We start from the raw sequence: 25,698 nt of genomic DNA, 5'->3' as shown, positions 1-25,698 counted from the left end.
TAATAAACAGACAATTTCAGGACACAGATCTTTTTTTATAATTGTTTTCGAAACAATTTAGAAAGTTGCTGAGGATTACAATCCATAATAAGCTGGTATCCACATACATTCTTGCCTTCTATAGCTTTTTGTATGGTACAGTTGTATGACACCACTGCGTCAAAAGGGCAGAGACTCCTGAGCCAGGCTGCTTTGGTTCTAAATCCAGCCTCTGTTACTTTGCACTCACTTGACATTGACCAAATGACTTAATATTCTGTAGGCCGGTTTCTTCATTTGTAAAATGGGGACAGTGAAAACAACTTACCTCATAGGGAATTTAAAAAATTATTATATGTCAAATGTAATAGGGCCTGGCACAAAATGAGCCCTACGTAATTGCTATAGAAAGATAAATACATTTTAAGATGTAATTGTCATACTATATGAATCACATTATATAGTTCATTTAGGAATTACATGAAAGCTTTCACTGGAAACGTTTGCTACTTAAAATTGATTCTACGGTGGCCATGTATGTAAAAGAGTATAACAAATGTCAGATTACTTAATAAAAACTCATAAAAATCAGTAAGTTTTTATTTTCCACAAAAAATGACCAAAAAGCCTGGATTGATTTTGTGGAACCATATCAAGAAAATAGGCAGTTAACTGTAAAAGATTTTTTTTTTTTTTTTTTTTTTTTTTGAGACGGAGTCTCACGCTGTTGCCCAGGCTGGAGTGCAGTGGCGCGATCTCGGCTCACTGCAAGCTCCGCCTCCCGGGTTCCCGCCATTCTCCTGCCTCAGCCTCCTGAGTAGCTGGGACTACAGGCGCCCGCCACCGCGCCCGGCTAATTTTTTTGTATTTTTAGTAGAGACGGGGTTTCACTGTGGTCTCGATCTTCTGACCTTGTGATCCGCCCGCCTCGGCCTCCCAAAGTGCTGGGATTACAGGCTTGAGCCACCGCGCCCGGCCAAAGATTTTTTTTTTCTTTTGGGATGGAATCTTGCTCTTTCACCCAGGCTGAAGTGCAGTGGCACGATCTCAGCTCACTGTAACCTTTGCCTCCTGGGTTGAAGCGATTCATCTGCCTCAGCCTCTCCAGTAGCTGGGACTACAAGTGCCTGCCACCACGCCTGGCTAATTTTTGTATTTTTAGTAGAGATGAGGTTTCACCATGTTGGCCAGGCTGGAAAAGATTCTTAAAATTACAAAAATCTTCAGAGCCCTGTGCTAAATTTTTTTTTAACATAGCTTCTTTTTTCTTGCTTTTGCTTTTATGCTACTAAATGTGATAACCCATGTATTCAACTCAGTAGGTAATTTCCATCATATGCTATGAGTGGTCCCTCTGTTTCTTGTCACAGACCACTATTTGGAAAACCAAGAATGTCTTCCTGCCTGAGCAACAGAATCTCCTGGGAAGAATGCATCAGTTGTGTTAGAAATAAGAAATAGAAATAAGAATGGAAATTAGAAGTAAGAGGCTGCCTTTTCCAATTTTCCAAATGTACAAAAGGTGTCCCATACACGTGTGGAAAACAAGATGGCAGGAGGCAGTTTAGTGCAGGGTTAAGGAAACACTATGTGGAGGCAGACTGCATGGATTCTGCTTCGACTTACCAGCCGTGTGCTCTTGGACAGGGTCTTTGAACAACTCTGTGCCTGAGTTTCCACCTCTGAAAATGCAGATAAGAGCACTCACTCCTTTGGTTTGTTGAAGAGATTGAGTTACACTGTAAGCCTTTAAAGCAAAACCTGGTGCGCATTAAATAATCAATAAATGAATACTATAATAACAATTATTATTGCTATTGATTAACCTGTTTCATTGTACCAGTCCCTCATTGTTATTTTGGTCAGGCATTTCTGATTTCCTATTTCAATCAATAGACAAAATTTGTTGTGAATTTTTATGAACTTTTTATGAACTGGAAGTTTTATAAATTTTACTTTTTATGGTAGTCAGAAAGTAGAATGTTAATAAACATCTAGCTTTATAGTTTTAAAGATACTTATTTTTACAATGTACCCTCTTTGAAAAGAGAATTTTAATAATAATTTTGTTTTACTTTTCTAGATGTAGTTACTCCAAATGGCTTGAATGTTAAGAAATTTTCAGCAGTGCATGAGTTTCAAAATCTACATGCCATGTACAAGGCCAGAATCCAAGATTTTGTTCGAGGTCATTTCTATGGGTATGATTTTCTTTATTAAAGAAAAGAAGGATCAGATATGAGGGATCTTTGGTAGAGAGAAAACAGAATTGTAATAGTAAATGTTTATCTCTCCCAGCCCCCTTTGCACATTAACAGAATTCTTGTGTACATTTTGTTACTATTGCTGTATTTCATTTGAAACTGTTTTGTTTTGTTTTAGTCATCTGGACTTTGATCTTGAAAAGACTTTGTTCCTTTTCATTGCTGGGAGATATGAGTTTTCAAACAAAGGAGCTGACATCTTCCTAGAATCCTTATCCAGGCTAAATTTCCTGCTGAGGGTAAGAAAGCTTTAGGACATGATATAACACCCTTGTAGGGAGAACTTTCTTCTGTGGGAAGTGAAGAATAGTTTTCAAGAGAATAAATGATAATAGTATTCCAAAAATGGCTTCAGCCTTTCAGTTTACATATTGGAGTTGCCACAGTGTTGACTTGTCTATTTGTCTATAATGTTGTCTTTTTTTTTTAGGAGAAGCTTAAGCTTATCCCATTATATATGCTATATTTTAAGAAGTCATTATAACATCCCTTTTACCTCACATGAGTTTGTAATCAATTGAAAAATTAGTATAGAGAAATCAAGTGATGGAGAGCAAATTATTAATTTTCAAAAAAATCATTGAAGACTATAATGGAAGATGTGGCTTATGCACATGGCAGTAGGCATCCTAATACTGAACCTTGTTATTACTCTTAGCCATTTAATCATAGGAAGCTCTGACCATCACTCTCCTCCCCCAACTGAAGCATGTGCCACATAGCTGGCAGTCGAACCAGACATCTCTAACTCTCTATAGAACAGGGCAGACACACACACACTTGGTTCACTCACCTCCCCAGCCACACCTCCTTCCTGCAACTGAGAGTCTTAAACTGTTGAACTAGTGGATGTCACATCACATGAAAGCATGAAGGAGGAAAAAGAAGGTTCTTACTCCCAACAACGTGAAATCATTTTTTCACTCAGGAAGGTGGGATACAAAGTGGGTTCTCAACTAACTGGGCAATACAATATGCATAAATAGAAGCAACTATAAAAAAAAATGGTACCATGTCATAGGTATTAATGGGAGCTATTGGTTTATATTCCAATTCCAATCCCAATCACATAAAAATACAGAATAAGTAATAGGAAAATATTCACAGGAGAGGAGTGTAGAATTTCAATTTTAATGAGATAATGAGAAAATCTAAACTTTCCTGAGTTTTCTACTACACTCGAGTTAAATTTTTATTTCTCGGACATACATTTTTTGCTTTAGAGCAGACATTATACCAAATATGCTAAAAAAATTTACTAAAGTCACATTAATAAGCGAGCAATTCATTAATAAAGTCCAACTCTGCAAAATAGAACTGAAGGCTAAAAAGATTATTCTTAAATAATCTTAATTCATATTTTCCTAGTATATATTCATTCAACAAGCTTTATAATGGACTCACAACTACATCAAATATGCAGAGTCTTTAGGGACATTATTAATAAATGTATTTATATAATTATTAAATATTCACTTTATTTATAGATTTGAAGAAAAGACTGATTACCATTATACTAGACATAAAACATAAGTGCAATACTTGGAGAAGTTAAAAGAAGGAATTCTCTTTCCACATAGTACATTTATTCTTTGATAGCACATTGGCTGGTCCTAGGGTGAGTTTCCTATTGTATGCCTTTAGTAGCTTTCCCTAATAAAATGTCAGGCCCCGGAGAGCCGAAGCTACGTACCAGATGGTAAAGTGCCCCACACTTTGGAGCTAGTCAGTCATTTCCAGAACACATAAAACTTCTTAGAGGTGCATGATTTTAAGTGAGTTTATGCTTTCATTCTTATAGCTTCTTAATAAGTCATTTCCTTTCGAGAGATGCTAAGCCAGTAGTTTACATGTCAGCTTTGGCACTAACCTGTTGTAGGAACTCAGACAAAATATTTAACCTCTCATTCCTTTCTTTTGACATTAATCAAATGAGGAGAGAAATGCCTATTATACATGATTATTGGTAGTATATTTAAAGCACCCCAGCACAGTGCTCAGCATGTGCTTGTTTCTTTACTTTAGGGCTAAAAACCAAAATACAACATCATGAGAATCAAGACATTTAGCAGAAAAATGTGAATAATCTATTTGTCATCAATCAATGTGAATAAGCAAAAAAATTTAAATATTATTTTAGCTTTTACCAAAGCTTAAATCTTCATTAAATTTCCAATCTGAAATTTTAAAGAATTAATTTTGGTCTTGTAATATTAGCTCTCATTCATGCTATTTTTTTAACCACAGAAAAGCGCAGTGTTATCAATAGCAATTGTTATCTATTCTAGATTGTCAAAGGCGTGAAAATAATCTGTTTGAATTTTCAAACTGTTAATTGACAAATACTGATTGAAAGTCAATTTGTTCATTGACAAATACTGACTGAAAATTGAAAATTTAATTAAATGTTTAATTAAATGTTAATTTTAATTAAAATTTCTGAAAAAGTCTCAGGAAGGTGAATATAATTTGTCTGTGAATCATAATAACTATTCCTTTTATCTACTGGTATTTAAAACACTACTTTTCTATGTGTAAGTTCAATCTATCATACTTTTAAAAAATCTTTGATAGTTGACTCTGTTGTGTTTACTAATTCCTCATCAGATGCATAAAAGTGATGTCACAGTGGTGGTGTTTTTCATTATGCCTGCCAAGACAAATAATTTCAACGTGGAAACCCTGAAAGGACAAGCAGTGCGAAAACAACTGTGGTAATCTCACGTCCTGTGAATGTTCTCAAGCAATAAATGTAAAAAGATTTCTTTTAAGTGAATGATATCTCATGTATCGCCTTGAACTTTGTTTTTTCCTTTAGATTATTACAGACAGATAATACTTGACTCTCTTTTCATCGTGCTACTATTTTAGATTATTATAATGCTTATAACATTATAGGTGTTATACAAATTTTGGAATGAGCTACTATTGAAGGAACAAGGCCCTGTAGAAATCTTTAAAGATGAGTCAAACATTTTGTAGCTTTTTTGTGTGTGAAATTCTAAAAACATGTCAAGCAAAAAGCTTAGTAATATGACCCCCTCTATACTCATAGTTCAGATTCAACAATGATCAATGAATTCCCGTCTTGTTACATCTATGCATCTATCTGCTCCCCCTCTCTGCTCTCTACCCTGTTCCGATCATCATGAAGCAAAAAAAAATTTAAGCACTTTGTGCTGGCCATGGTGTTCTGTTGCCTCAGCTCCGGAGATGTCAAGTTAAGCTGAATTGGCAAGTAGCAAAATAACAGAAGAGACTATAAAAAAGATACCTGTAATTTCAAAGAATGTAATATCAAAGAATGTCAACAAAACAATAGTATTATCATAACAAATAAAGATTAAACATTGTCATACTGTTTAAATGATAAATCTTTCTGTTTCAAACAGGGACATTGCACATTCTGTGAAGGAAAAGTTTGGAAAAAAACTCTATGATGCATTATTAAGGTAGGTGCTTGAAATGCTTTGTACTTCAATCACTCAAGGCTTCACGATTCAAACTTAACAATTTAGATATCATAACGTGTTAATTTTGTTCCAAATATAAAGGAATTAATCTTTGAAAGTGTGTTATGTCATGTGAACAGTGTTTTATCCTTCATTTGACAAAACTTGTAAACAGCTGTACAAATAAGAACACAGTTATATTTAGGCAAGTTCTAATTCAATGATGAACTCATTAAGGGTTGATATGTCAGTCTGAAGCTGAGGGAGACTTCATGAGATTTTAATTCAAAATATATATTGACAATGTGTATTAAATATGTACTTAAATATTAAGTCTATATGAACACATTTACTTAATAGAATAATCAACATTATTTATTAAAATACATGAAATGTATAATATATAATCTGATGCTTAGGAATCACTGAATTAGTGCCAGCTGTTTTTATTCTTGTTATTAACATTTTTTCCCTGCAGAGGAGAAATTCCTGACATGAACAATATTTTAGATCGAGATGATCTAACAATTATGAAAAGAGCCATCTTTTCAACTCAGGTAATAAGGAAAAAAGCACCTACTGTGTCCCATAGTTATAAAATTCTATCTAATCAGTATTTTAATTTATTGGAATGTGCCAATTTGGAACATTTTTGGACCTGAGGCTAAAAAAGACATTCTTACATAGTCACTTAAATGATTACTTTGGACATTTTTTCATTAGTGGTTTTAAGGACTCCTTAAAAAACTCATGAAATTTGTCTTTCCACTCACTTACAAAATTATTTTTGAATCAATATATTCATTATAAAAATCATGTATAGTTTAGTAATTACAAAAAAGTCCTAAATATTTCCAAAACATAGAATTTGAGTCACATTAGAGAAAAGAGTATTTCTTAGTCGAGTGGAATTATTACAAAAGAGATAAAACAAATGTGTTAGACTTGCATCAAAATGCTTGTTATAATAGGGAAGAATCAGGTACTGGAGGACAGCCTTGCTGAAAGAAATCAGTAAAGTTCATCTTAAGTCAAGACTTCAGGACACCTTTATATTCCAAATAAGTCCTGGAAGCAGTCAGGAAGTCCAGGTCTCTCATATAGTAGTTGCAGGGGGAAAGCAAAAGCTTCATGTGTTCATAGTATGCAAAGGAGATTTTTCAACCCATATCTTCCTTTGAAAGACACACAAGACTTAGTCATCATCATTAGTGCCGTCTCAAAAGACTGAAGGTGTGAAGGTTGGATGAAATGTCAATGACTTATTGTTGAAATTAGTCACCCTTATTAATTCTTTCTGCAATTGACATTTCCTTCCCTCTCATACTTCAGCGACAGTCATTGCCCCCAGTGACCACGCACAACATGATTGATGACTCCACCGACCCCATCCTCAGCACCATTAGACGGATCGGACTTTTCAACAACCGCACAGACAGAGTCAAGGTAGAACTAATTGTTTATGTGGGGAACTTTAAACTTACATAAAATATATTTTCTGAGAATTTATTAGGAGCTTTTCTTAGTTGTTTTTACATCTACAAGAAATATTTTAAGTATTTTAAAGGAAAAGTGGCTCAGTTTCTTGTCTCGGATAACTAAAGTATAATGAATATTTTCGTATAATTCTTGAAAATTGAAGCATATTCATGGCTTTGTGCTATAATTCTAGCATTTATTTCCACTGTGCAATACTGCCAATAAGCATAAGGAAATTACTTTTTAATGATACCAATTATTCTAAGAATTATTTGAATGAAGGAATTGTTGATATTAACATGAATTGTGTTTGTTTCTTTCTAATAAACTTCAACTTAAGGGGATAATATGAGAAGCTTCCAGTTTCAGAGAATGTGGCTGATAATGTTTTTATATAATTTTCTATAGAGCAATTCATTCTTTTGGCTTGAGTTTCTACAATGACTAGGCACAATTTTACTTGCTGAGGACATTTATATGAATAAGACCTGGTTTCTGCCACCCTGGAGCTTAAACTATATGATATTTACTGAGGGCCTGCTGTATTCCAAGCATGGTTCTGGATATAGAAGACGAATATGAACATGCAAACAGATAATTGCTTACCTCTACTAAGCTCCATCCACTAATGTTCAAGATCAAATGGCCACAACAAATATTTTCAAATGACCCCACTTTCACCCCTTTCTTTCTTTCGTTTTTAGCAGGTGACCTAATTGAGAATTAAATGAATTATGGACTCCTTCAGTGTCCTCCCAAGCTGGCCTCAAATATAGATTTTGACCATCCTTACATTTTTTCCTTCAGGTTCTTACAACTATTCTAAGATTTCAATACGCACATTCTTAGGAAACTTGCCTTATCTTTTTACCTTCTGTTCTATTGTACATTTCATTGTTATCACTAGCTTCTTCTCTTGCTATCTATAAATATTTCTTATATTTCTCCATGTTAAAAAAGTCAGACAAATAAATTTGGACTTCACCCTCTTTCCCTTTGATGTTTTTACAAAACCATGGGAGAGATGGTTGCATGTAGAAAAGGTCATCCTTAGTGACTGTTGGATACTGGGAGTAAGAAAGAGGGAAAATTCAAGAATAATAGCCTCTTGGCTTCAGTATTTAACCAATGCTTCCTAAAAATCAAAACAAGTCTTTAGCAGAAACTGGTTTGAGGGTCATGTCATGAACTGAGTTCGGTTTCTGATGAATTGAGTTTGAGTTACATGTCAGATATACAACTTGAGATGTTTAATGGGCACCGAGAAAACATAGGCCTGGAGCTGATGAGGGCAATCTTGAAGGAGAGATATTGGTGCATGGGCAGCAGTGGACATCATGGAATGATGACCCTGACACACTGAAAACCAGGTTGAGGGCCAGGACAGTGGTTCACACATATAATTCCAGCACTTTGGGAGGTTGAGGTAGGTAGATCGCCTGAGCCCAGGAATTCAAGACTAGCCTGGGCAACATGGTGAAACCCTGTCTCTACAAAAAAATGCAAAGAAATTAGCCAGGTGTGGTGATACATGCCTGTAGTACCAGCTACTAGGGAGGCATAAGTGGGAGGATTCCTTGAGCCCAGGAGGTAGAGGCTGCAGTTGTGCCACTGCTCTCCAGCATGGGTGACAGAGTGAGACTCTGTCTCAAAAAAACATAAAATAAAAATAAAAAAGACTAGGTTGAATGAGTAGAGAAAAATGTCAGTCCAAGGAAACTTCAAGATTTAAGAGAAAATTAGAGGAAGAAAAGTGAGGGAAAGAAAGAAAGAGCAGAGAATAAAAAGAAAAATATTTCAGAAATTGAAGTAGGAGAAATTTTCTTAATTGTAGGAAGACTTCATTATACAGTATTAAGTAACACGAACAGTTTATAAAATGTTCCATGCTGTGAAACATTTATATCAAACATATCCATATGCACATAGATGGCCCTAGGCCATAGCATTGTTACTGAGATGCCAGGTTTTTGATCTGGGTCCCCTTGCTCGTGAGGCAGAAAGCCAGTTACTGAGAAAATGAGTACTGCCAGGGAAGAAGCCCTGTACGGGTGCTGCAGCCTAGGAGAATGAGAGATCAGCCTCATACTCATCTCCCCATCTGACTAAAATTGGGGAGTTTACACAAGCGGGGAAGGAACGTAAAAGAGGAATTAGGAAAGGATAAAGAAGCAATCAGGAGGAAGAGGGGTCTGGCGTCTCATTGTCTGGATGTGGTGATCTGGTGAGCTTCTGTGCCTTACCTGAGGATCAGTTTCCTGAGGGAGGAACTCAGATGAGACAAATGTAAATTTCAAGTTTTAAGATCAGAAGTGGCGATTTCTATGTTTATTTAAAAACCCATAAGTATTATTTCTATAGGACAATGGGGCCACTTTCATTGTAAGTGGTTTTTATTTTCTCATTTGTGTTTCTGTATTTCTGAAATATATGCACCTAGCACACCTCCTACAATCAGTGAGCTACATCCCTGGGAATGCAGGAATGTATCCATCAAGGTAAAAATAATACTGAGGGATAGAAATAATTTCTAAGAGATAGAAAAACCTATCCCTTAGACTTTTTAGTATTATATCCACAATTTAGTATTATAATACCACTTTTTAGTATTATACTTCATTGCAGAGGATGTCAGTACTAACTAGGCCTCATTCTCATATAGTTTAACCTAGGCTGGTCGCTCTCTGTCTCTCTCTGTCTCTCTCTCCCTCTCTCTCTCTCTCTGTCTCCTGGAAAGGAAATAGTAGGGGCACGGAAAGCCTTTTATTTCCCTGTAGATTTCTATTTTTCTCAGAACATTTTGTGTCACACTTTTATCTAAATCTATATATCTTTTTCTGAGGATCTGTCTGCTGCCTGGCACATGTTACATACAATACATGCAGATAGAAGGGAGGGATGAAGGAAAGTGGGAAAAGGAGGGATGGGTCATGCAGCTGGCAATAGTTTATGCTTCCCTTGCTCTTGGGAAGACTGAGACTGGAAAGTTCCTTGAAATTGGAAGCTCTAAATGAAGAATGCCTTACTGATCTGTGTTTTAAAAGTGTTTTGCCTCAGTGAAACAATTTTCCAGGAATGGAAAAATACCTTATTTCCTAAGCATACATAACACTTTCATACCTCTGTGTCCTTCCTGATGTTATCATCTCTTTCTGAAATACTCTTACCTGTCATTCTAACAGTTCTTCTGGGCTCCAACCTAAAAGTTATTATTTCCTTGCCCCTTTCCCTAACACACATTCCTCTACTCCAGACGGGAATAGTTGTTTCCTTATCTGCATTCTCGAGAAGCTTTTATCTACTATAGTTATATGAGTTATTACAACAAATTGTATTTTTAAAAATGTTATGTGTTCATTTCTCTAGAAGAACTCAGTTATTTGAGGCAGCAATCATGTCTCATATGTATTGTCTCTGTTTAGGTTCTCTGAGAAGCAGTTGCCAAGGTGAGGTTAGATATGCAAAGGACTAATTAAAGGAAAGCCCTGTGAAGGACCAAGGGGTCGAAAGCAAGTGCAGGCACGGAGATGCAGGTCTTGCAGGTCAATATACCCATGAAGAGAGAGCAGGTAGGAAGGATGATGTAGGAAGAGCCACAGACTGCAGCCCAGATTTAAAAATGCCTCAGTCTGTCCTTCCTCCCTCCCTCCCTCCCTCCTTCCCTCTTTCCATCCCTCCCTTCCTACCTCCCTTCCTCCCTCCCTCCCTCCCTTCCTTTTTTCCTTCCCTTCCTCCCTCCCTTCCTTCCTTCCTTCCTTCCTTCCTTCCTTCCTTCCTTCCTTCCTTCCTTCCTTCCTTCCTTCCTTCCTTCCTTCTTTCCTTCCTAGAAAGGACAGTCAATGTATTTAATAAAAAACAAGAATTGATAAAAATTGGCTAATATACAAAAAATATACACACACAGCAGCACTTGTGCCTCACACAGGGGAAATGCGGTGGTCCAAAACCCCTCAACATGGCTTGTCAGTTAATGGAAGAAAGAAAGGAATACATACATACACATGTACACAGAAATATAGGAAAAATAGTTTTCAATAGTGCAGTCTACAGCTAACACAAATTCAGAACTATTTTACAGTGCTTCATTTCTTAATACAAAAGAAGCCTGTTTTATGTGTGTGTGTTTTGTGTGTGCATAAATTGGTTTACTGTTAACTTATTTTAAATATATTAGTGTTAATGTTACTACATACAACTTTTTCCTGTATTCAGCAACCTTTCCATTCTGTTTTACCTTTATATGTACCTCCCACTTACCAAAATAGTTTCAGATTGGCAGACAGATAGGTGTCTGATTCTATGAGCAACTGAATACAGATTCCTATTAATAGGGATAGGGATTCCCCAAACAAAAATTGCCCATTAAAGGCACCTGTTGGGCAGAAATGACTTTACACTGGTACTCTTTCTGCCAGTCCTGTAAGTTAGGAGCAGCTGTTGCAATTGGTGCTGTCAGTCAAGATTCCTGGGGCTAAGACCTCCAGAAAGAAAGCTGAGCTGTATTTCCAGGGCTGGCAGATCTATAAAGAATGCAGCAGACTAAGTCCATGAAGACAATATGTAAATCCCTGACACTTACCAATTTTGTAAATTCACAAATCTGTCTGTACCTCAGTCTTCTCATCTGTGAATGGTGATAAAATAACCCCATACTCATAGAACTGTAAGGATTAAATTAGACATAGGCCAAGTGCAGTGGCTCCTGTCTATGATCCCAGTTACTCAGAAGGCTGAGGTGGGGGGGGGGATCACTTGAGGCCAGGAGTTCGTGGGTGCAATGAACTATGAATGTGCCACTGCACTCTAGCCTGAGCGACAGAGTGGGACCCCATCTCAAAAATAATTCATAAATAGGTACTTCATTTAACAGCTTGACACATAGTCAATACATAATAAGTATTCTCTTCTTTTAGTTCTTAGCCCAGTATCTGACACATGATGGGAACTCATTATTTTTAGAAGAGAGATGTGAATAGAGTTTGGTGAGAGTTGAAAAAAGCGGATTTATCTTCTCCTGCAGGGTTTGGTAAGACATTTTATAAAGGAGATGACAGGTTAGCTAGATCTTGATTAATGATCAGGAATTCATCATGTAAATAACAGGAAAGAGGACTCACCAGGCAGAGAAAAAAAGTTGAGGAGAAGGCACAGAGATATCAAAGCACGTGACTTTCATAGGGTGAGTGGAGATGAAAGTTTGGCTTGTAATTTATGTCTATACAGTTAAACTCATGAATATTTTGAGATATTCATTTATTATTATCATAAGGCAGCCACAGATACACACAAAATAAATGTACAGCTCCTTCCTGACATTTACTATATACTCAAAGCACTGAGAAAAATTCCCATCAATTCAGAATTAGGTATCATATTTTATTAACAATCCTTTAAAACTTTGGCAATAACTTAGGCCTGAGCTGATTTAAGTAACTGTTTAATCACTTGCTTACTTAAAGAACTCTATAGAGTGGCTCTAAACTCTCTGAGTACATTGATAAGTTTTTGATATGAATGTCATATTTGATTCAGCAAACATTGCAGATGATTTTGAATTCGAATTTATTTATCATTTTGCCTTAGCTATGTGGTATGGTGAGGAAAGCCCAGGCTGAAGATTTCATGTCTCGACTGTGGGCTGCCACGGTGTAAAAATAAACTAACTTCCTGAGACCTTACTTCTGTCCTGGAATAAAGAGTCAGACAAGTCTTTGTCTCTGTTTCTGTTTTGTTTTTCCTACTGATCTAAGTAGGGCCTTCTGTGAGCCAGGAGTTTTCCTTGGGGCTTTTGTATACAGGATCTCATTTAATCCTCTTTATAACCTTCAGCTGACCTCTAATATATCTTCCTCATCCCTGGGCTTCTGCAATTGGCTGGTTTAGGGCCAGAGCAGCTGTTTTCTTATTTTAGTTGTGCTGTCATTCTGTTTGGCTGGGAGCAAAACAAATGAACTGTGGTGTTTTCATGTTTCAAAATGGACTTTGGAGAGTGCAACTTTTCCTAAGCTTGGAAACGCTAAAGCAGACACAATGCTTTTCAAATCCCCCTTTCTTGTTCTTTGCCGAGAGAGTACAATGGGTTGCCAATCTGATGATTGCCCAAATACAGTATCTTTGTCTTTTGTCTTTTTTTATAGTGAGGTACTTTGCACATAATAGGAACTCAAATCATGTTCTATGAGTGAAAATACTGTGTTCACTGTTACTTTGCCATTTTGTAATTTCTGTGATTGAATTCTTAAGTACTGCGGTTTGCATATCTTATTTTATTTCTTCTTAAGTTTAACTTCTCTCCTACTTATGGATCTGCTGAGATATAATTAATGTTTGTAATGTCCTTGAGGATCCAAGGGGTAAAACTCTCCACTTTAATCCTTGGTATATAAGATTATAAAGTGACAAAAATCAATTTAAAATTGATAATGCAATGGTCCTCTTTATGTCTTCTTTACCAATTGCACAATGTCACTAAGATTAAATGAGGTAATATGTATATTTAAAATATATAAAATGTTCTACAAATATAATGATAATTGTTACATATCCAAGTTAGGGTTTTTCTTCAAAGTAATCTCTTCTGAAGAATGTGTACTTATTATTTCATGAATAAACACGAGAAGTGTAGTGTGCTTGTGTAAAACTAGTTTGTCTTCTTTCTCTCTCTCTCTTTTTTTTTTTTTTTGAAATGGAGTCTTGCTCTGTCACCCAGGCTGGAGTGCAGTGGAGAGATCTCTGCTCACTGCGACCTCCGCCTCCCAGGTTCTAGGCGATTCTCCTGCCCCAGCCTCCCGAGTAGTTGGGACTACAGGTGCCCGCCACCACGCCCAGCTGATTTTTGTACTTTTAGTAGAGATGGGGTTTCATCATGTTGGCCAGGCTGGTCTCGAACTCCTGACGTCAGGTGATCTACCTGCCTCGGCCTCCCAAAGTGCTGGGATTACTTACAGGAGTGAGCCACGGCACCTGGCCTGTCTTCTTTTTCTTTATCTTTCCTTTTCCTTCCAGAACAATTCAGTTCTAAAGCCATTTGGTGGGCAACACAAGGTAGGTATCTGCACTAGAACAGGGAGAGTACTGTGGAAGTCCAGAGAAAGGCATCAGAGTCCAAGCAGTTTGAGAAATGTCTACACAAAGAGGAGCAGCCTAAAGCAATGTCAGAGCCAGAGTGGAGAGAAGAGGGCATCCGTGCATGTGAGGGAGTGTGTGGAGAAAGATTAGTTACACAGAAGAAGATTAACCCAATATATAGCAAATTAAAGGTAGCAAAAACCGTGTGTGTGTGTGTGTGTGTGTGTGTGTGTGTGTGTGTGAGATTTATCTCTGTCTACTCAGAGCACTTGGGGGAAGTAATAGGCCAATGACAGTGAGCACACCTGGTAGCCAGGTCTTGATTGCTAAATACCATTTGCTACTAAAGGGAACCAGAGCTGCCTTTAGAATTGGCTGATTCTAGAACTGTGACAGGTAAAGTACAAGATAAGCCTGAAACTTCTTGTGTCAAAAATCAAAGAAATGCTCAAGGAACAATGAAGACTTGTTAAATATATACAGAAACAAACTTGAAGGAGATCCCACTGGCCAAATCACGGACAATTTGAGTGTCAAAATAAATAAAGATAGTAAGGAATTAGGATGCATTGAATGACATAAGGAACCAGCAGTCCAATAAAAATATTAATTAAAAGTTTAATTGGGAACGAGATATTTACACAACCTCAAAATAACTGCCCCAATACTTGTTAATAACAAAGAGAAAAAAGAATAACTTTACAGCGGAGAAGCCAAAAAGGCTTGGCCTTAGTCAAGAGATCAAAATAAACATCATCATTAATGAAAAAAATAGAAAACCTTTACCACCTGATTAAAATGCAATGAAAAGAACACAGCACCACTTCTGTGATATATCTGCCAAAGATGTGTAAACTAAATCTAATTATGAACAAGCATAAGACAAACCCACATTGAGGGACATACATCAAAATAAATAGATTATAGTCTTCAAAAATATCAAAGTCAGGAAAGCCAAAAAAGCCCATGAACTCTTCCAGATTAAAGGACTCTAGAGGGATGTGACAACTAAATGCAATATGTAATTCTGAACTGGATGCTTTGGTTTAAAAATCACTATTTTAATCATCAGAAAACTTAAATGGGGTTTAAGGATTATACGGTAGTGATGTATCAACATTAATTTCCTGACTTTTATGTTTTTGTAAGATTATGTAAGAATGCTCTTGTTTGTGGGAAATACACATTAAGTACGTGGGAATGCTGGGCATCAAGTCAGCAGTTTATGAATGGTTCTGAAAATACATGAATTCATATTGTACTTGGAACTTTCTGTAAACGTGGGATTCCCAATACTTTTATATCAGATGTCACTTATTTTCAATAACCCCTTAGGTATGGGTGAGGCTGAGAGATAATCTAATAATAGCTCAGTGATAACTGTAGTAAGTGGGAGAAATAGGACAATTCATTCACACGGTTAGCAACTTAAATAGCTATTCCAGTCACAACTTTCCAATTATAGCCATGCTGTCATCATTAGTAATATTTTGTGTCACAATGTAATGGTTATAGATACAACACATTTTAAGGCTAAACCTGAACTATTAATATTTTCCCATTACTTTCTTGAGTCCAGAGATCAATACACAGTAAATCAAGCCATGATTTGTAGTATTTGCCTATTTTCATTCTATGAAAACTCTCCCTGCCACCAAGGCCATTGTCAAGCTACCAATGTGATGTCACTGAATTGAGAGATGGAGAGAATAGTAGGAACCAGAAGGATAAAATAGCATGTTGGGCAAAATACGTGCCAAAACACACACACACACACACACACACACACACACACACAAACTTACTAGGCAAAATAGCACATTGTGCAAATTAATTGGCTATATAGAATTCACAAAAAGGAATGTGAATCTATTAAAAATGTGTAAATTTTAATAGACTTTATTTTTAGAGCAGTTTTAGGTTCACAACAAAATTGAACAGAAAGTACAGAATGTCCATGCTCTTGTTTCTGCCTTTCCAGTGTGGGCCCAGAACTGGCTCATACAAGTGCACAAGAGCCAATAGTTAAATGTTCAGAAACTTTGTGAGCCAGTTTTAAATACAGCTATTGCTAAAATTAAATTATATAAATTTGAAAATAAGTCAACTATATTAAATGAAAGGTAATGCTCAAAAATCCTCATATCTTAATTATTTACTGCATGTTACTGTGACCTATGCACTTGAGACTCTTTATGTCTGTCAGATCTTTGTGGTGCAAATGCTTTATAATGATGTACTACTGCTTTCCCTGTCTCTGAATTCAGCAACATCATATTGATAGCTTAAAAATGGCCTTGGTGGCAGTGGGAATATTTTTAGAATGAAAATAGGCAAACACTACAAATCATGGCTTCATTTACTGCGTATTGATTTCTGGATCTGTAGCCTGTACATTGTGAGTGGCAAAAAAAAAAAATTTTGTCCGTGTTCAAAAACTACTATCTGACCCAGCAAAGAAGTCACTTGCATTATTGATGAACTCGTGAAGTTCCAACAAATGTCTCTGTTATTTCAGCTCCTTCTACTCATTAACAAACGAAATCAATCAACATTTATGTCAGAGCTACAATCAGCCATCAATTGAAACCATAAATTGGTTACGAATACAAAATTTTGGAAAAACAAAAATAGTAAATTGTGAGAATTAATTGACTACATAGAATTCACAATAAGGAGTTTTGTATATATCCACTTTTGATAGAGTTTGCTTTTTAGAACAGTTTTAGGTTCAGAGCAAAATTGAACAGAAAGTACAGTGTCCATTTGCTCTCTGCCCCTTCACATGCACAGACTCCCCCCTTATCAGCATCCCCCAAAGTGGTATATCTGTTCCAACAGATGAACCTACATTGACACATAATTACCACCCAAGTTCCATAGATTACATTAGGGTTCACTCTTGGTGTTATACATTCTATGGGTTTTGACAAATGTATTCATCATCATAGTATGATACAGAATAGTTTCGCTGCCCTAAAAATTGTCTATACTCTACCTATTCATCCCTCCCTCACCCCTGACCCCTGGAAACCACTAATCTTTTTACTGGTTCCATAGTTTTACCTTTTCCAGATTGTCACACAGTTGAAATCATATATCAGGTAGCCTTTTCAGATGAACTTCTTTCACTTAGTAGTACGCATTTACGTTTCCTCTATTTGTTTTCATGGCTTGATAGCTCATTTCTTTTTAGCACTAAATAATATTCCATTGTCTGGATGTACCACAATTTATTTATTCATTCACCTACTGAAGGACATTTGTGTTGCTTCCAAGTTTTGACAATTATGAATAAAGTTGCTTTAAGCATCTACATGTTATAACATCTTTCATTGTTTGGTAACTGTATATACATTATTCATCTCGATAAAAATTACAACAAATTTATGTACTAATATATATTTATACTTCACTGTCTCAGTTCTTAAATATTTACCAGCACACTACTGCTTAGAAGCCATGGTAAACACTTTGGCTTTTACTCTGAGTGAAATGGGAAGCCACTGAAAAACTTTGAGCAAGGGAATGACTGACATTTTTAAAGGATCAATCTAGTTGTGTTGAATAGAGACCCCAGTGGAACAGAAAGAGGCAGGCAAGTATGTTAGGAGGTGATGGCCTCTAGGTGAGAGAGGATGGTGGTTTGCATGAAGTCCTGCAGCATGATTTAATCTAGATGGCATTCCTAGAACATCTTCCCTGTCCCTTAATTCCATTTCGCTTGAACAACTCATGCTTAAGGCATGTAAGAATGGTCTGTTATGTAGCTCCCTCTTCCCTGCTTGAGTTGGGAACAAATTGGTAAAAAGACAAGAGCAATTAGAAAACCAAATATAATGTTTATTGCATGTCAAAGCTGGACTGGAGAATGTAGCTTAGTGTGTGAACAAAAATGAGCACTCTAACTCCTTATCCTTCAATCTAAGCCTTGGAACCTGAGGGAAAGTTAAATATGCAGCATAGACACTTTTTAAAAATGGAGAGAGGAGAACAAACCACCAAGACTTTTTTCTTTTTCTTTTGTCTTATCTCTTTTTTCTTTCTGAATCTAGAACATAAGGATTCTATAGTACAGTACTGAAATAACCAAATTGTAGGAGATTTTTCACTTTTCTTGCTTCTTTTTCTTTTTTTTCATTAGAATTTTCCTTTTTTAGGTGATTTTGCACCCGGAATTTCTATCCTCCACCAGTCCCCTACTACCCATGGACTATGAAGAGTTCGTCAGAGGTTGTCACCTTGGAGTATTTCCATCATACTATGAACCCTGGGGTTATACTCCAGGTATGTGTCATGCATAGAATGTGGAATGTTTTGGATTTTGTTAGTATATTATTTTATGTGCATATATATAATATTCAAAGTTGATATTAAATTTCTAATGAGATTTCAATTCTTCAGTTTTAAAAAAATTTTGATTGGATTCATCTCAGGGATCAAATTATGGTTTGTAGATGATTACTTAAGAATAAGGATGAAGATTATATAAGTACACCACGGTTTGGGCATATTTTAGAAGGTATGTGAGATATTGCCTCATTGAATTCCAAAGAAAAAGGAATGTGTTATAAAGGTTGTATGTTATTTAGCCATCTCTATCTGCCCCATTTATTAGTGTGAAGGAGAAATTGACTGTAAGTAGGATTAATATAATAAATAATAGTCTGGCAATGTTGTCCTTTAAAAATTATTTTAGAATAATTCTTTTTAAAATTTAATGAATGTATTTAATATATAATAGGTAACACAGTCACATGGTTAGGGAAACAAATATAAAAAGGTGTACAGTGAAAAGTCTTCTTCACATTCGTGTGCCTCAAAATAAAAGGTACTAAGAGAGGCTAGCAATTCAGTAAGTATTGTCAACAATGACATCATTCCATTCAGAAACTCCTCCTTCTTCACCCTCCTTCATTATTTTATTTTATTTTTTAACAGATGGTAGATTATCAGATTTACTATGTATTTTTCTTTTCTGGACCCAACTGGCATGGTTGCCATTAGCATCAAAAGTGATCAATTTGTATTTGTACTGAAATGTCTAATTAAAAGGGAAACAAATACTTTAAATACATGCCAATGCAAAGAATACAATAATAACTTTTCCATCTCTTATTAATAATCAGAGATTTTTCTGCCCAATGTAAATAAAATTTCACTTGCGATTTTATTATTATTTCTTTGAGACAGAGTCTCACTCTGTTGCCCAGGCTGGAGTGCCGTGGCATGATCTTGCCTCACTGCAACCTCTGCCTCCTGGGTTCAAGAGATTCTTGTGCCTCAGCCTCCTGAGTAGCTGGGATTACAGACACATGCCACCACACCTGGCTAATTTTTGTGTTTTTGATAGAGACAGTTTTCATCATGTTGGCCAGGCTAGTCTCAAACTGCTGGCCTCAACTGATCCACCTGCCTCGGCTTCCCAAAGTGCTGGGATTATAGGCATGAGCCATCACTCCCGGCCTCTTCACTTGTGATTTTAAAAAAGTTCAGAAAACATTTTTATTTATAATTGAGATAATAAATGTTGCCTTTTGTATCTCAATGTTATCATTGATGTAAAGCTCAAGTAAGGAGCAGCAGAGGCCAAGGTGAGGGGGAATAATAGGCTGAATTATCAAGAGGAAGAATTTTTTCTATTATTTGCATCTTTATCCTAGAATTAAAATACAGAATTAAAAATTCTACAAAAATAGCATCCAGTATTATTTACAGCAGGAACAACATGAGGGCCATGCGTGTTTGGTCATAAGGTCCTATTCTATTGTTCTAGCTTTCACCAAGCATAATTTGCCAGCAGCTATGAAAACTTTAAAATTTCTTGGGGAAAATAGACAAAGGATTGTCTTGAAACATGACGTAGAAAATATTTGTATATAACTCCTCCAGGTGTCTCTCTTGCAGATCTAAAAATGGCCTACTTTTGTGAAGGTGTTGTCTTCTTACTTATGAAATGTCCACATAAATATCACAAATTGCTCGCACTACACCATCTTTTGAGACTCACGAAGCACACGTTTCACTGATGAACTTAACACTTTGTTTTTGACCGTGTTCTTATTATTTCTAGTAAAACAATTTACTATTGGAAGTATCATGAATAGAGAAGCATACAACCAAATGCATGAGTGACTGAGGCAATGTGGGAAGTCCTTTCTGTCGGGTCAAGAAAATGTGATAGAACTAACAGCTGACTGTCCACCAAAGTGTCATTTTATAAGGCAAAGTTAAACTTAACAACCCAAAATGATAAAGGAGATATATCTAATGTTTTAAGATAAAGGCCAAAGAAGATGTTACAAAGGATACTATAAATAGACAAATAAGTGAGCTTGTGGAATAGTCCATAGTGAATGAGTCATGCTGTGATTTACATTAACCAAAAGGAGCTGGTCACTCTTCCCCAACCTATAGTTACAGAAAGAATGCGACTTCTGGTGGTATACATTTAACATCAGCATATTAGATAACTCTCTAATATTTTTAGAATAATCTTTTTACGTGTTACTAGATCCAACTCACTCTAGAAAGTATTCCTCAAAATGTGTTTTCAGAGAGCCAAATAAATATAAGGACCTACTTCATTAAATTAATTCAATGAACATATACTAAGCTTCATGGGTGCCTGGAATTTTGCTGCATAGTGATTTGATGGCCATTGAGTAAACATTAAGGATCTGTGAACTTTCATGGCGTTGTAGACAAAATTTTGTATACATATGTGTATAAGAATATTTCTCTTCATCATCCTCAGCCAACTAACACAGGAACAGAAAACCAAACACCTCACTTTCTCACTCATAAGTGGGAGTTGAACAATCAGAAACAGGGAGGGGAACATCACACATCGGGGCCTGTTGGATTGGGGGGCAAGGAGAGGGAGAGCATTAGGACAAATACCTAATGCATGCAGGGCTTAAAACCTAGACGATGGGTTGATAGGTGCAGCAAACCACCATGGCACGTGTATACCTATGTAACAAACCTGCACATTCAGCACATGTATCCCAGAACTTAAAGTAAAATTTTTTTAAAAAGAAAGTAAGAGATACTCTCCAACTCCCAACTCCCAAAGAAGGGGGAGCTGAATCCAGGAGGAAGTCTGAGGAAATAAAATTATGTAAAAAGAAAAAAAAAAAGAATTTTTCTGGAAAGGAGTTCCAAAATGTTCATCAGACTCTCAAAAGGGCTGATAGTCCCCATCCCACTTTCCTCCTCTGCACCACCCGCCACTAAAATTAGAGAACCACAACTCCATAGCTATATAGCTAAACCAAGAGGAAACATTTGCAGAGCAAGAGATAAGGTTGCTGTCTAAATTGTATTACTTCATGGGTAATGGGAAGATCTTTCTTCCTCCATCACCACTTACCAACGAAGGGTAATTCCATTATCAAATATAAATTCCTAAAAATGCAGATATCCTTGAGACTAGTAAAATTTTTAAGACATATCAGTTATTTCCTGGAAAACAGATTTTTATTAAAAGATGAGGGAGCAGTGAAAGAGATCATCCATTTATTGAGCTCCTGAGACAGTGGAAGGAATATGTGCCAAGGGAGATTTAAATGGGGGAAGAAGCTGGTCACATCCAAAACATATTTAACCTACCCTATAAACTTGCCAAGTTCTTAGAAACACAGGCTAGAAAGAAGCAAAAAACAAAACCAGCTGGGATTGAAGGTGCAGTGGAGCCTGGCAGTTCCGCTCAAGGGTTATGCAGCCAGATGCCTGACTTCAAATCCCAGCTATACCACGAACCCTGGCCTTGTGAAGGTGGGCGAGTTATTTCTCTGTGCCTCAATTTCTTCAGCTGTAAGATGGGGATAATGATGGCCCCACTTCACAGGGTTGCTGAGAGATTAAATAAGTTAATGAGACATGTAAAGAGTTTAGTCTTGTGCCTGACACAAAGTGAACATTGCTATTACTAGGAGGAGGGCCTTTTCCTCCTCTGAGTGCATACAAGGATTTAGGCGCTGGTCTGAAGCCGAGCTTTGGTCTATTTCCCCTGGCAGCTGAATGCACAGTGATGGGTATCCCCAGTGTGACCACGAATCTCTCCGGGTTTGGCTGTTTCATGCAGGAGCATGTGGCTGATCCTACTGCTTACGGTGAGCTTTTTCATCATTAACCCATCCTGGGGAGACGTGACCTCTAACCAAACAAAGCACAGGTTCTTTACAGAGCCTAACTCTAAAGTTATCCTGATAATTAAACTAATGTTTTTATATTTCTTGTTTAATTAAAAGTCAGTTTAGGCTGGGCACGGTGGTTCATGTCTATAATCCCAGCACTTTGGGAGACCGAGGTGGGTGGATCACTTGAGTTCAGGGGTTTGAGACCAGCATGGCCAACATTGCAAAACTCCATCTCTACTAAAAACACACAAAAAATTAGCCAAATATGGTGGCTCATGCTTGTACTTCCAGCTACTCCAGAGGCTGAGGTATGAGAATCACTTGAACCTGGGAGGCAGAGAAGGCAGTGAGCTGAGATCGTGCCACTACACTCCTGCCTTGGTGACAGAGCCTCAGGCTGTCTCAAAAAAAAAAATGTAGATTTATAAATGGATTTATGTCCTTTGCAGCAACATGGATGCAGCTGGAGGTCATTATCTTAAGTGAATTAATGCGGGAACAGATAACCAAATGCTGCATGTTCCCACTTATAAGTGGGAGCTAAACATTGAATACACATAGACACAAAGATGGAAACAATAGACACCTGGGGACTGCTTGAGTGGGGAGTGGGGGAAGGGGGCGTGGGTTGAAAGACTACCTACCAGGCACTATGTTAATCACCTGGGTGATGGGATCGTTTGTACACCAAGTCTCAGCAATATGAAATGTACCCATCTAACAGATATGCATGTGTTTCCCCTGAACCTAAACTAAAAGTGGAGAAAAAAAAAGTAGCTTTAAATATGTGGTCCACAAATAACATAAGAATGCTATTAATATTAATATGTTGCCCATAAGACAAACTGCAAGAAGAATGCAAACCTTGGACAAACTTTGTTCTTTACCTTTTTTCCCCCTGAATTTTGATCCCTTCTACTGCCTAGAAGCGATATTACAATAACTATGGTCTTAGAGTACATATATTGGTCATTAGATAGAGAGTACATATATTAGTATTATTATTGTTATTGTTATTATTTTAAAGGCCCATGCCAAGTTAGCAAAATTCACCTAAATTTTTTGTTAAGATGGTACAATAATTTGCATACCATTATCTGTCTGTTCATATTGACTAGAAGCAAGAAAAATTAGAATGGGATACATTCTCTGCCTATACATTGCCAATTCCCTGGATCTTTTTTTTTTTTTTTAAAACATGGTCTCACTCTGTTGCCCAGGCTGGAGAGCAGTGGCCTGATCCTGGCTCACTGCAGCATCCACATTTCTGGCTCACGTAATCCTCCTGCCTTAGCCTCCCGAGTAGCTGGGGCTACAGGTGCACACCACCACACCTGGCTAAATTTTGTATGTAGAGATGGGATTTCCCCAGGTTGCCCAGGTTGGTCTCGAACTCCTGGGCTCAAGGAATTCACCCACCTCTACCTTCCAAAGTGCTGGGATTACAGGTGTGAGCTACCAAGCCCCAGCCTTCCCTCAGTCTTTTTTTAGGTGTACTGTTGCTCTTTCCTCAGGCTAGCGCTGGAGTTTTCAGCCACGGCTGCACAGTGGGAACACTGGGGAACCTAAAAGGCACAGATATCCAGGCCCTGCCCTGGAAATTCTGGTTAGTGAGCAACCACATGGAGGATCACTGATCCGGCGTATCCCTAGACTGCCAGAGTTTTTTCAGCAAGATCCACTTTGTTGGTTGTATGTCAGTGATGGTTGTAAACCATTAGAAGGGCCTTAGAAAAGAATAAAGTGGGGGTAATTCCTGAGTCAGGGGGTAGATAATGCATAGGTTTTTGATAGAACCAAAGAGTTAGTAAATCATAGGAGAACAAATGTTTAAGGTGAGTCCTGCTTTTACTTGTGCTTTGGCTTTTGTGTTCTTCAGGTATTTACATCGTTGACAGGCGGTTCCGTTCTCCAGATGATTCTTGCAATCAGCTGACTCAGTTTCTTTATGGATTTTGCAAACAGTCACGCCGCCAAAGGATTATCCAGAGGAACAGAACTGAGAGGCTCTCAGATCTTCTGGATTGGAGATACTTAGGCAGAGTAAGCAAGTTTTGATAAACACAGCAGACCACTTAAAAAATTCCAGTGGACTATAAACATGTTGATTCTAGTCATAATCTCTAAAATTAATCCAATATTATAACTGTTAAAACCTCCGTGTCTCCATGTACTTTTTAAAATTTAATGAGTTTACAAAGTCTTAAATCTATTTCTTCATGTTTAGTTTGAATCTATCCATAATAGCAAGTCCATCAGGATCTAGCACTAATGTTACTAGCTATTCCATTGTCAGTGCCTCACTTGATATGTTACTGGTATAAGGAAACATTTTATGAAGTTGAAGAAAACATCAAGATAAAAGTCCCTACTTTGTTTCTCTCTAGAGAAATACTGTGGTCATATTTCTCAACTGTAGTGAGTAATGGGAATAATATGGTTTTTCAAAATGATGAGTACAGGAAATACCTCCTCTCAATCATGCAATAGGTTTATAAACACCTGGATGCTCACATAGCTTAGCAGTGGTGATTTAATAATAAATAAATTCACTTTGCCTTCACATAATGTGTCTGTCTGCGCAGCGCTGAACACTGTTGGCTGAATGATAGATGCTGCCATTTGCTGGGTATCTGCACACACAAATGCCAGTGCCCATTACTACCTGGATGATTAATTTTACTATCTCCATCTTGCAATGAAAATAGATACACGAGACTTTTAGAAGTGATGTTTCTTGCCTGAGGTCTGAAGCCGGATTTACACCCAATTTATCTGAATATTCAGGCCCTATCTTTTTCCATGCCACACTGCTTCGCTGTGGAATGAAACCAGTGTTTTCAGTCACCTTAATGCTCAATTCAGAGCTCAGTATGACCAGTATGGGCATTCTTCCCCCACTTTTTATAGCATTTCTGTGCCTATGGGTTGAAAAATAGTAAAACTACAAACTGTAATTTCTTTCCTGAGTCTCAAACCTAAAGTGCATAGATTCTGTCACTTTAAAAAGTATATATATTTCAGAAGTGGAGAATAAGGCCTTATTTAATAACTTGGTTATTGAGATACTAAGGGTTTTTATTAACCTGTGATTTGGCTTTCTGTCAATAGTATTACCAGCATGCCAGACACCTGACATTAAGCAGAGCTTTTCCAGATAAATTCCATGTGGAACTAACATCACCACCAATGGTAAATAGTCAATGTATTGTTTGTTTTGAAAACTGTATTTCTTTTTATAAGTTTAAATAATACATTTAAATTTGGAAGTAGCTACGCACACGAGCTATGATAGTTTTTCATAATGTTGAA

General features: G+C 37.0%; 1 protein-coding gene across 9 annotated transcripts in view; it reads left to right on the top strand.

Annotated features, from left to right (window-relative positions):
• The window catches only part of GYS2 (glycogen synthase 2), a 64,726-nt gene that overhangs the window by 33,697 nt on the left and 5,331 nt on the right, over window positions 1-25,698 (top strand). For 5 of the 9 annotated variants that reach the window (XM_045364846.3, XM_045364845.3, XM_015430475.4 and 2 more), the window contains 10 exons: window positions 2,063-2,180; window positions 2,362-2,482; window positions 4,851-4,957; window positions 5,636-5,695; window positions 6,174-6,252; window positions 7,028-7,141; window positions 18,403-18,529; window positions 22,264-22,359; window positions 24,266-24,429; window positions 25,498-25,578. In XM_045364846.3, coding sequence (XP_045220781.1) covers window positions 2,063-2,180; window positions 2,362-2,482; window positions 4,851-4,957; window positions 5,636-5,695; window positions 6,174-6,252; window positions 7,028-7,141; window positions 18,403-18,529; window positions 22,264-22,359; window positions 24,266-24,429; window positions 25,498-25,578 — 1,067 coding nt within the window. The remainder of the gene's footprint in view (window positions 1-2,062; window positions 2,181-2,361; window positions 2,483-4,850; window positions 4,958-5,635; window positions 5,696-6,173; window positions 6,253-7,027; window positions 7,142-18,402; window positions 18,530-22,263; window positions 22,360-24,265; window positions 24,430-25,497; window positions 25,579-25,698) is intronic. The other 4 variants (XM_074006367.1, XM_074006366.1, XM_005570339.5 and 1 more) reach the window with 1 other exon arrangement.

This window comes from Macaca fascicularis, chromosome 11 (assembly GCF_037993035.2).
Source record: "Macaca fascicularis isolate 582-1 chromosome 11, T2T-MFA8v1.1".
Lineage (NCBI taxonomy): Eukaryota > Metazoa > Chordata > Mammalia > Primates > Cercopithecidae > Macaca > Macaca fascicularis.
The sequence above is the reverse complement of the archived record's forward strand: the minus strand, read 5'-3'. Positions and strand labels throughout refer to the sequence as shown.